The 12,970-nt window shown below is 42.8% G+C and overlaps 1 protein-coding gene across 1 annotated transcript in view; it reads left to right on the top strand.

The window, feature by feature from the left end:
- Window positions 1–10,279, top strand: part of OIT3 (oncoprotein induced transcript 3) — a 41,593-nt gene extending 31,314 nt beyond the window's left edge. The window contains exons 8-9 of the mRNA XM_040362301.1: window positions 3,438–3,537; window positions 10,010–10,279. Of these exons, the coding sequence (XP_040218235.1) occupies window positions 3,438–3,537; window positions 10,010–10,183 (274 nt within the window). The 3' untranslated portion in view covers window positions 10,184–10,279. The remainder of the gene's footprint in view (window positions 1–3,437; window positions 3,538–10,009) is intronic.
- The last annotated feature ends 2,691 nt before the right edge of the window (window positions 10,280–12,970 follow it).

The raw sequence follows: 12,970 nt of genomic DNA, 5'->3' as shown, positions 1-12,970 counted from the left end.
ACAGACTCTTCTTCTCTCTATCCAAAACTAAATAAAAGCTTTTTGCTGGCAATAGGTTGTCATGTGATATCACAGAGTACATACAAGATCCCATAATGTTTTGCCTTAGAAAATAAATTCTGACTGCTTTGCCTGTTAATAAGGAGGCTCTATGCTGTTTCTCCACTTATTTTGAAAAGAGAAAAGCATTTTGTAGACACAGCTTGACCATTTATAGGGTAGATTTGTTCGACTTGTACACCAAATAATTTTAAATTGACCCCCACCCTAAACTGAACATATAATATTGTTTTCAGTGCAGTAAGCTTGAAGCTGAACTGCAGGGATATTGGGGCAGATCCACAAAGAAAGTACGCCGGCGTATCTATTGATACGCCGGCGTACTTTCAAATGTCCCGCTTTGTATCTTTGTTTTGAATCCTCAAAACAAGATACGACGGCATCTGGGTTAGATCCGACAGGCGTACGTCTTCGTACGCCTTCGGATCTTGGTTGCAATTCTTCGGCGTCCGATGGGTGGCGTTTCCGTCGTAATCCGCGGCGAGTATGCAAATTAGCTATTTCCGACGATCCACGAATGTACGAGCGGTCGTCGCATTCTTTTACGTCGTTTCCGTTCGGCTTTTTTCAGGGTATAGTTAAGTATGGCCGTCGTTCCCGCGTCGAGTTTGAAAATTGTTATTTTGTTTGCGTAAGTCGTTCGTGTATGGAAGCGAGAGACCTGTGTTCAGTGTACAGGCGGCAGGCTACTCCAGTAGCACCCGGAATAGGATAGCACTGACTGTAGCACAGACTACTACAGAAAATTTCAGGATGTGGCCCATAGATAATTACATGTAACCATGTAGCCAAATGTAAGTTTAACCACTTAAGGACCGGTTTACGTACATGTACGTCGGCACTTTAAAGATGAATAGCTTGGTAACGGCAGCAGCTGCTGCCACAACCGAGATATCCATCTTTTCTGTGGCCGGTCCTGTAAACGATAATGGTGGTCTCTGCAGCGGGTTCACCGCGAGATCACCATTATCGGCGGTGCCGATCGGGTCCTTCTTCCTGCTTGCCATGGATACGCGTGAGGGCAAGATGGCCCCCCACCCGTCTCCATAGCATAGCAGGACGGAAGCAACGTCAAAACGTCACTGTCGTCCATGCATCTAAGGCCGGGTACTCACGACCAAACATGTATGGTGAAAGCGGTCCGTCGGACCGTTTTCACCATACATGTCTGCCAGAGGGCTTCTGTACGATGGTTGTACACACCATCGTACAGAAGTCCGCGCGTAAACAATACGCGGGGCGTGTCCGCGGTGTCGCCGCGTCGATGACGCGGTGTCGCCGCGACAATGACGCGGCGACGTGGGCGGCCCGCCTTTAAAATGCTTCCACGCATGCGTCGAAGTCATTCGACGCATGCGAGGGACGGCGGGCGCCTGGACATATACGGTAGGTCTGTACTGACGACCGTACATGTCCGAGCGGGCAGAATTCCAGCGGACTGTTTTAAAACAAGTCCAGGAATATTTGTCTGCTGGGAAAAGGCCCGGCGGGCAAATGTTTGCTGGAATTCGGCCCGCTCGCGCACACACACGACCAAACATGTCTGCTGAAACTGGCCTGCGGACCAGTTTCAGCAGACATGTTTGGTCGTGAGTATGGGGCCTTAAAGGTACATTTTTTTGTTGTCATTTTTTCAAATTACATTTTTTTTTAAATTGCATTTTAGTCTAAATATGAGATCTGATGTCTTTTTTACCCCAGATCTCATATTTAAGAGGACCTGTCATGCTTTTTTCTATTACAAGGAATGTTTACATTTTTTTTAAAGAAAAAACAGTGTAAAAATAAATAAAATCAAGTAAAATAAATAAGAAAACAAAACATTTTTTTTTTTAAAGCGCCCCGTCCTGACGAGCTTGCTCGCAGAAGCGAACGCATACTTGAGTAGAGCCTGCATATTAAAACAGTGTTCAAACCACATAAGTGAGGTATCGCCGCAATCATTAGAGCAAGATCAATAATTCTAGCAGTAGACCTCCTCTGTAGATCAAAAGATGCAACCTATAGAATTTTTTTAAACGTCGCCTATGGAGATTTTTAAGGGTAAATGTTTGACGCCATTCCACGAGCGGACGCAATTTTGAAGCATGACATGTTGGGTATCATTTTACTCAGCATAACATTATCTTTCACTATATAAAAATAATTGGCTAACTTTACTGTTGTCTTATTTTTTAATTAAAAAAAGTGCATTTTTTCCAAAAAAAGTGCACTTGTAAGACCGCTGCGCAAATGGTGCATAACATTATCTTTCACAATATAAAAAAAATTGGCTAACTTTACTGTTGTCTTGTTTTTTTATTCAAAAAAGTGAATTTTTTCCCAAAAAAGTGCGCTTGTAAGACCGCTGCGCAAATACGGTGTGAAAAAAAGTATTGCAATGACCACCATTTTATTCTCTAAGGTGTTAGAACCCCAAACATTATATATTTTTTTTCTAAGTAATTTTTTAGCAAAAAAAAAACTGTTTTAAACTGAAAAACAGGCTTGGTCCTTAAGTGGTTAAAATATATGTAATTTCTAGAGTTTCGCTTTAAGGTGGCATCGTTTATTGGCAAAGTATATTAACAAATAATCACCCTAAGTCTAATGCCACTTTTTTTGTGCTGAATTGATACACTGTATTCTATGTGACTGCAGCAACCACCTTGGCTTTTTCCACAATTTAAAGGTTATATTAATATGTATAAGAAAATAAATCATCCTCTTGTCTTACTTCTGCAAAAGAATGATAAAAATGACATCATTTCATGCGGGGTCTTTTTTAGCTACATATTGTAGATAATGTTTTTGCAAAAGCATAATCTTTTCAAGTTGGTACAGTATGTAAAAGAAAATATAAGAAAAACAAACATATCATAAAAGCTGATGCTCCCAAAAGCAAGGAATACAATTAAATTTTTCTAAGGCAGTTTAGAATGGCAATCTGGTTTGGCATTGGGGCACAGTCTCCACTTTTCCATTCCCTGGTTTTTCGCTTCAGACAAAACTTTTTACTATTTTGGATATTTTACTAGTTAAAGCCTCTTTTAGGTTTTTATCACTGTGTGCAAATTTGAACGATTTCCCCATTTTGTCCTGCTTGTTACTGTTGCTGGAACAGGTCTGCACAAAAAAAAATGTGACAGATGTACTAACTCCTCATCATGATATCACTGTGTGCTCCAATTTGAATTCCTTGTGACCACCACCACTGAGGAACAGGGGGAAATCTTTACAGTGGGTGCATAGACAACAATACAAAACTGGCAGGTGCTGATTCTTACCCATTCTAATGCAAGATGAAAAAAATAATATATAAAAAAAAATGTTGGTTGGATTCCACCATGGTAAAGTTATAACTAAATAGAATTTCTTCCTTGTATTTCTTTTTCTAGGTGTGTCTCAGATGATGCTGTGAAACAATACATATCTAAAGATCATCTCGCCAAACACTTCCAAGTTCCTGTGTTCAAATTTGTGGGAAAGGATAACAAGGTAACAGCAGAAGCTTTATTATTCTGGGCTGTAGTCTGATAAGACCTTATGAGTACAGATGACAAGATGATGTAAACTTGATAAAAAAGATCTTGGTTTTTCATAAAAGTCAGGCCCGTACACACGTCCAAGAAACTCGACGGGCAAAACACATCGTTTTGCTCGTTGAGTTCCTTGTGAATCTGCTGAGGATCTCGGCGAGCCAAGTTTCCTCATTGACTCGTCGGTTTCCTCGGCCAAAAGTGTACACACGACCGGGTTTCTCGGCAGAATACGGCTCCGATCGAGTCTCTGGCTGAATTCTGCCGAGAAACTCGGTCGTGTGTATAGGGCCATAGTGGTTCTGAGAGATCCAGAGAAAATAAATGCTGGAAGTAGACAGGTCCTGAGTGATACAGGGTAGCCAAATGTTAAAAGCTGACATGTTCTGAGAGATCCAGTGAAGCCAAATGCTGGAATCAAACAGGTCTTGAGTGATCCAGGGAAGCCAAATGCTGGAAACTGATAGGTCCTGAGTAAACTAGAAAAGCCAAATGCTGGAAGGTGAAGGGTCCTGTATGATCCAGAAAAAACAAATGCTGGAAGCTCACATGTCCTTAGAAATCCAAGGAAACTAGATGCTGGAAGCTGAAAGGTCCTGAGTGATCCAGGGAAGCCAAATGCTGGAAGCTGACAGGTCCTGAGTGATCCAGGGAAGCCAAATGCTGAAGGCTGACAGGTCTTAGGAGATCCAGGATATCCAAATGTTAGAAGCTCACATGTCCTGAGAGATCCAGAGAAACTAAATGCTGGAAGCTGACAGGTCCTGAGTGATCCAGGGAAGCCAAATGCTGAAGGCTGACAGGTCTTAGGAGATCCAGGATATCCAAATGTTAGAAGCTCACATGTCCTGAGAGATCCAGAGAAACTAAATGCTGGAAGCTGACAGGTTTTGAGAGGTCCAGAGAAAAGAAACGATGGAAGTAGACAGGTCCTGAGTGATACAGCGTAGCCAAATGTTAGAAGCTGACATGTCCTGAGAAATCCAGGAAAGCCAAATGCTGGAAACAGACAAGTCCTGAGTGATCCACGGAAGCCAAATGCTGGAAGCTGTGGCCCTGAGAGATCCAGGGTAGCCAAATGCCTAGAAGCTGACAGGTTCTGATCAGGGGTGTAGTCAGATGATGGAAGCTGAAGGTCCTGAGATCTTGGGATGCCAAATGCTGAAAGTTGACAGGTCCTGAGAGAACCAGCGAAGCCAAATACTTGAAGCTGTCAGGTCCTGACAGATCCAGGGTAGCCAAATTCTAGAAGTTGACAGGCTCTGAGAGACCCAGTGATGCCAAATGCTGGAATACATCAGATCCTGAGTGATCCAGGGCAATTAAAGCTGTTACCCTGAGAGATCTACAGTAGCCAAATTCTACAAGCTGACAGGCCCTGGGAGATCAAGGGTAGTTCGATATTAGAAGACAACAAGTTCTAAAAGATCAAGATTAGCCGGATGACGGATGCAGTAAGCTGACGGGTTCCCAAATATCCAGAATATCCCTGGTGCCCAACACATGGCCTGCTGGTGCTCTGCACCCATCCCACTGTGCTCCATGCACAGGGTTGTTTATACTTAGACAGGATTTCCTGTCAGCTTCTAGTCCTGACTCCCTCTCTCTTGTGAAGCTGCTCCTCTCCCAGCCATCTCCTTTCTGTGTGAAACTGCTTCTACCCTGGCTACCTCTTCCCCATTAGGTGTTCGATCCCAACTATTTCTCTCCTATCAATTTGCTCCTCTCCCAGCCATGTCCAACCCCTGCTCAAGCCACTCTCCTCCTTACATCAGGTTTGCGTGCCTCTGTTTATTTTCAGACCTATTCATAATGTATGAAAAGGTTAGAAGATATACAAAGTTATTCATTACCAGATGGACTTAAGGACAATGATGACTCATCACTGTACTCATTTCACAGTAGATTACATTGAATGGATTAGCTTACAAACACCATAATTAAAAAAAATAGAAAAACACGTATTATAAATTTAGCAGCATAAGGAAAAAAAAGAACTCCAAATAGAAACTTTATAATTGTTATCAGATTCAAGCATGCACCTAGTGTTGAAAATGCAAAGGGTATAACAGTGAGGGATGGACTGATGGTGACTGTAAAAGGTGGAGAAGTGGAGTGGTCACTTCATGATCTCTATCTTGTCCAATCAAAGAACATTTAACTTCTTTTCAAGTCACTGACCTAGAACAAGTATCCAGATCAGGAAAGTTAGAACTGTCAGAGGTCCTTACCTGCACCGCATTTTTTTTTTTTTCACAGTAAAAGACCTGATTTTCAGTGACCATGATAGCCAAGCAACTAGGTTTTGCGACCAAGAAGCCAGCATAGGCAGCCTCAATGTTTTCCTCAAGAAAGGTTTCCTTTAATTAATTAAAGTAGAACTACAGGCAAAATTTAGTTTTTCATTTTGGATAGAGCAAGGGAGGGTTATAACCCGTGCCAGATTTTATTTTTTTTCACCATTTATGTCCCATTGTTGAGATTTCCCTTCACTTCCTGTCCTATAGACAAACAGGAGGTTAGACGAAATCCCAGCAAATTAAGGGAACTCCTTTGGCCCCCCCCCCCCCCCAGGTCACCAGAACTAGTGTCCCCATTGGAAGGTTTCCCCTCTATTACTTTTCTGGGACAACTCAAAATGTGGGATCTTCTTTTACGTTCACTTTCAATGATAGAGATAAACAGGACAAATAGAGAGGGTGAATCTCCTTAACAAGCGTTCTAATCCCTCTCCACTCTAAACAAAACTTTAAAAAAGTTTTGCCTTTAGTTTCCGTTAAAATTTTTGTAGTATTTTACTACTTCCTTCAAAAAGTCAACGCTGGAATCCATACCTAACCTGCAGAGTTTATTTATTAAGAATCAAACCTTGACTTTTTCAAGCACCAAGTGGATAGGGCTGGGGGTGAAGCTAAGCTCGTTTGTTTGCTTTTACTATTTACTTAAATTGGAACTAAACCCTCTAATCCTTATGCTGATAGCATTAGTAAAAATATAGGAAAGTACACTATGTTGTCAAAAGTATATGAACTTTAATGGCATCCCAGTCTTAGTCCGTAGGGTTCAGTATTGAGTTGGCCCACCCTTTGCAGCTATAACAGCTTCAACTCTTCTGGGAAGGCTGTCCACAAGGTTTAGGAGTATGTCTATGGGAATGTTTGATCATTCTTCCAGAAGCGCATTTGTGAGGTCAGGCCTGATGTTGGACGAGAAAAACTGGCTCGCAGTCTCCGCTCAAATTCATCCCAAAGGTTGAGGTCAGGACTGTGCGGGCCAGTTAAGTTTCCCCAAACTCGCTCATCCATGCATTTATGGATCTTGCTTTGTGCACATGTGTGCAGTCATGTTGGAACAGAAAGGGACTATCCCCAAACTGTTCCCACAATGTTTGAAGCATTAAAATTTTCTAAAATCTCTTGGTATGCTGACGCCTGAAGAGTTCCGTTCACTGGAACTAAAGGGCCATGGTTAAGGTCAGGACTCTGTGCTGGCCAGTCAAGTTCCTTCACCCCAAACTCGCTCATACATGTCTTTATGGACCTTGCTTTGTTCACTGGTCCAAATCATTTGGTGGGGGTTATGGTGTGGGGTTGTTTTTCAGGGGTTGGGCTTGGTCATTAGTCCCATTGAAGGGAATACTTTGTGCATCAGCATACCAAGACATTTTGGACAATTTCATGCTCCCAACTCTGTGGGAACAGTTTGTGGATGGCCCATTCCTGTTCCAACATGACTGTGCAACAGGGCACAAAGCAAGGACCATAAAGTCATGGATGAGCAAGAAGAGTTGAAGCTGTTATAGCTGCAAAGTGTGGGCAAACTCAATATTGAACCCTACAGACTAATGGCCAGATTCACGTAGAGGCGCGTATCTTTATGCCGGCGTAGCACATCCCATTTGCACTACGCCAACGTAACATAGTGAGGCAAGTACTGTATTCAAAAAGCACTTGCCTCCTAAGTTACGTCGGCGTAGCACAAATGGCCCGGCGTAACCCCGCCTAATTCAAATTAGGCAGGTAGGGGGCATGCTCCATGTAAATTATCCGTGACCCCGTGTAAATGAGGGCCGTTGGTACGGCGCATGCGTGCGCATACTCAGAATCACGTCGCAAATACTCCTTGCTTTCGACGTGAAAGTAACCTACGCCCAGCCCCATTCACGTACGCTTACGCAAACGACGTAAAATTCTACGGCACTTCCGACGTCCATACCTTGCATGGGCTGCGCCATCTTTTTGGTGGTTTATCTTTACGCCTGAAAAACACCTTACGTAAACAGCGCATCGGGCGCAAGTACGTTCGTGAATAGGCGTATCTTGCTCATTTACATATTCTAGGCGTAAATCAACGTACACGCGGCCAGCGTAAATATGCAGCTAAGATACGACGGCGTAGGAGACTTACGCTGGTCGTATCTTAGCAACCGAGAAGCGTATCTCAGTTTGAGAATACGCTTAAAGATACGACGGCGCGCATTCGGACTTACGATGGCGCATCTACTCGTAAGTCTTTCTGAATCTGGCTATAAGACTGGGATGCCATTCAAGTTCATGTGTAAAGGCAGGCATCCAAATACTTTTGACAATATAGTGTATATCATATTTACTGGTTTTAAACTTATTTTTCAAATTTCTTCAGTTACTTTCTGGTTTTCAGGCCTAGGCCAAAATGATGTAATACATTCCTGGAGTCTTCAGGAGGGGAGGAGAGATTAGTAGACATTAAATAAATTATCTCCCTTTACTCAAGATTGCTGTGGCTAGAAAGTCTAGGGGGTGTTTTTCAAAGTGATTTCCGAACAAAATAAATCGTGGAGACATAGATGGATGAGTTTGTTTTGAATATTAAAAGCTATTTAAGTAATGTTTTATTGTGCTCAAATACAGTTAAATTCAACTTTAAATTGCATTAATTTTAATTTTAATTTTTTATTTTGTTCAAAGTAAGTTACATTTTATTAATGTTTTGCCATTTACCTAATAGTTTATTATTCATTGTCATGGTGTTGTGGTGTTTGCTCTTTAGCCTGTTCAATGAAAAACCTCAGCACATCACAAATCAATGAAGAGGACGCGGTACAATTCGTTGATTTTTAGATAACACTTGTTTGCTTCAGGAATAAAGGTTGTTCTTAATCCATGGGATGTGTTAACTTGCTGCTCAGTCATCAGTATTTTAAATATAATTTAATAGCCTGTGTAAAACATCTGCATTGTAATAGTATGTGTTGTAACATGTTACAACATGTTTAAGTTTACCTTTAACAAAAAAATAATAAATGCACAGGATTTTGTAGGATAAAAAATGTGCATTTGTTATTTTTTTCTGCAGGAGCCTGCAAAGTGGTGTACCTGCAATAGGTAGATTGTGGATTCAATGCCAGGCTCCTGCACACTCTCCCTCCAGCTTTCTGCCTGTTCCAAATGTAGGGGTACTAATATAATGAAAGGCATCATTTCCAAACTGCAAGTAAGCTCTGTGCGTGTGTCTGTGATTACTTTGCCTGCTTGTGTCTGTCATAACTAATTACCATGTAGTTCTCATCTGCACTGGTGCTAGACTGAGAGACCCAGAGATTGTGGGATATATAGTCTTTGCATAAGTAATGTTGGGTCTTAAGCCTTGTACACATGATTCAATTTTCGGATGTACGAACGTCCATTTTTGTGGCATGCTAGTCTCATGTTGAAAGTGAAGAGGTTACTCACAATATGAAACATTTTGTACGACAGAATACAATGTCAGAAGTAACATAATGGGGGTTATTTACTAAAGGCAAATCCACTTTGCACCACAAGTGCACTTGGAAGTGCAGTCGCTGTAAATCGGAGGGGGAGTTCCCCCTCATTTCAGATCTTCCCCTCAGATCTACAGCAACTGCACTTGTAGTGCACTTGTAGTGCACTTGTAGTGCAAAGTGAATTTGCCTTTCGTAAATAACCCCCAATGTGTTGAATAGTTTTGTATGTATTCTTTCACTTGAGCATGTGTAGTCTTGCTCTTACGAACACTGTACTAATGAAATGAAAATCACATGTTAAGTTCACATCCAACAAACTTTTTATAGTCTGCACATCCAGCTTTTGTCTGACGAAAGAGCAATATCGGCTGTCAAAAGCACCGTACTAACGATCTGAAAATCGTCAGACAGCTTGTCGTATAAATATTTCCATCCGATTTTCGTATCTTGTGTACGGGCCTTAATACTAAAGACAGAGGTCATGTGTTAACCTGTGCAGAGCCATGCTTACTCTTTGAACACAAACAAAAATTGCTGACACAGGAATGTGAATATTCCTACTATAGGATGTGTGTACAGGGCAACAATATGATCAATGCACATCTCATGCAGGTGAAAAACACAAGGTAGAAGTAGAAATGTTTACTCTGCCTTTAAGAATATTACTGTTTTTCTTTTTTGCATATAGGAGGTGTTCCTTCACTGCCAGATATTAGTGTGTGGAGCTACAGATGAGCGTTCACGTTGTGCTCAAGGATGCCGCAGACGGATGCGCAGAGCAGCAGATATGGAAGAAGAAACAAGTCACATGTCAAACCACCTTCTCACTGGAGGACCTATAATAATAGACATGGAGGAGTAATTTGATTTCCATCCATATCCACCATGTTGTATATACATACTACTATATTATGATTCTTTTTTTTGAACATCTCATCAAAATGTTATTTATAACTAATGCCCCTTGTCTTGTTTTTCTTTAATTAACCCAACTATGTTCTGGTTACAGTGGCAGCTGGTGCTCAATTTTTTGGGGGGGGGGGGGCGCAAACGAACTGAAAAATTTAGAAAAATACTGAAACAAAAACATCATATGCAGCCAACTGTGCCCATAATATGCAGCCAACTGTGCTCATAATATGCAGCCAACTGTGCCCGTCATATGCAGCCAACTGTGCCCGTCATATGCAGCCAACTGTGCCCGTCATATGTAGCCAACTGTGACCGTGATATGCAGCCACTGTGCCCGTCATATGAAGCCAACTGTGCCCATCATATGCAGCCTCTGTGCCACGCAAATGCAGCCAGCTGTGCTCCATCAATTTCAGCCTTTGTGCCCATAATATGCAATCACTGTGACCCCCCACCCGCCAGCTGTCTGCCCGGCACTTACCCTATTGTGGTGGTGGGTCAGGCAGCAGGACAGGTGGCGAGCTGTGGGACAGGTAGCACTGCAATGGCCTTGTGTCCTCCATGCGTCCTTTGTGCGTGTGTTCGTCCTGCTTTGCTAGGTCGACAATGAGATTGCCCCTACCTTCAGCCAATCAAGTGCCTGGTATTAAAACACCACTGTAATTCATGTGCCAGGCAAGGGGCCGGATGCCTGAATGGGGGGTGTCTACAGCGGTTGTGGATAGATTCATGCAATCCATAAATGTATCCATAATTCACAGAGGGGGTGGCTAGAGAGAGTGGGCAGAACCCAAGCACCCCTAATGGACGCACCACCACTGTCTGGTTATGCATTTGGCCTGGCAATTAATTTCCTATTTTTTAAAGGCAAAGGACTGCAATTCACCAACTGCACAGCAAAAGTTTTATATTCAGTCTGAGCTTTTAGATCTCTCGGTAAGGTAGTTAAAAGATCGTTGATGTGCAAGTTTAATGACAAGAATTGTTACTTTGTGTTTTTGAATGCTATGAACAATCCAGGGTTTTGCAACATGGTCGCTAAATGTTTAACTATCCTATCTTGTAGCTTTGTCTTGGTTTTGACTTCAGGACATTATCTTCATGGAGAAACAGGATCACTAATGCTGGGTACACACCAGAAGTCTTTTTTTTTTTCATTCAATCCAGCCGGCTGAGCAAAATAAAACGAAGAGGTTCCCATCCTAAGCAATGTGCGATAAGCAATATTTGGCGCGTGTGTACCAGCCTTAAAGCTGTCCTTACATGGATTTAAAATTTGTCTGGTTCAGCAGGGACTGGCCGAATTTCAATCCATGTATGGGCCGGTAGGTTGTACAGAAGGCGCTCTACCGATCAACTTCTGTAAAACCACCCTGTCAGATTTTTCCAGTTCGCTCCGTGCCACCAGCTATAGCCTGCAATGCTGATCAGTGTATTCTGACAGTGGGGAAGTCTCCCTGCTGTCAGAAAACAATAGCTCCGTAGGGAGGATTCCCCATCCATATGGTGTGTTTGTGGATGAGGTAATTAAGTCAGTTTTCTTTTTCATTCAACCAGCGGATGAAAAAAAGAAAAAACTCACTGATCTATGGGCTGCCTAACAGACCACCTACCTGCTGTTATGGGTCGCTCCCTTTCTGCTACCTTGCTTGGGAGTGTGATTCAGGCCAGTGAGGGAGCAATTCCATTAAGGTAAGTGGAAGCTTTCTCCCCTGTGATTCTGCTGCTGGAAATGTGAATTGATATATGTATTGAATAAAGCACAACATATGTTTGATATATATAGATATACAGTAAAACCTTGGTTTGAGAGTAACTTGGTTTGAGAGCGTTTTGCAAGACAAGCAACATTTTTAAATAAATGTTGACTTGATATACAAGCGATGTCTTGATATAAGAGTAGCGTCACAACTGAGTATAAAATAGAAGAGAGGCGCCTCTAAGTGTAGCAATATGGTTACATTTAAAGCAGAGGTCCACCCGATTTTTTTTTTCAAAAGCCAGCAGCTACAAATACTGCAGTTGCTGACTTAAAAAAAATGGACACTTACCTGTCCAGCGCACCCGCGATGTCGGCAGTCGAGGCCGAGCAATCGCTCATCTCTCAGCTGCCCTCGCCGCCATCCTGGTGAGGGAATCAGGAAGTGAAGCGCTGCGGCTTCACTGCCTGGTTCCCTACTGCTCATGCGCGAGTAGTGCGGCGCGCCCTCACTGGTCCCCATTCTCTCCTGTGACAAGTGTGTTTCCCAGGAGACAGCGGGGGGGGGGGGCGGGAAGTGGCGTGACACCCACGGGAGTCTATGCCCGGAAGTGGGTGCAAATACCTGTCTTAGACAGGTATCTGCATCCCCCTCCCCCTGAAAGGTGCCAAATATGACACTGGAGAGGGGGAGGGTTTTGAAAAGCGGAAGTTCCATTTTTGGGTGGAACTTCGCTTTAATGAAGGTACAACATTTAGAAACTCACATGGTTGATGATTAAAACAGGCATATCTATGTATGCAGACAATCGGGTAAAGCTGTCCACCCAGACAGACCATCCTCTGCACCACCATTGATGATGTCCCTTCCATGGGCGGTTCAAGCCTCGCTTTCAGATCACTCTACTGCAGGGTAGTCTTCCCGGTCACGATTGCAGACTGACGGCGGTGAGGAGGACGGTCTATGTGGATCACTTTACTCCAGATCCCTGCATACTTGGATATGTCTCTTTTAATCATCAACCATGTGAGTTGCTA

This window comes from Rana temporaria, chromosome 8 (genome assembly GCF_905171775.1).
Source record: "Rana temporaria chromosome 8, aRanTem1.1, whole genome shotgun sequence".
Lineage (NCBI taxonomy): Eukaryota > Metazoa > Chordata > Amphibia > Anura > Ranidae > Rana > Rana temporaria.
Note: the sequence above shows the minus strand (reverse complement) of the source record. Positions and strands in the feature narration are given on the sequence as shown.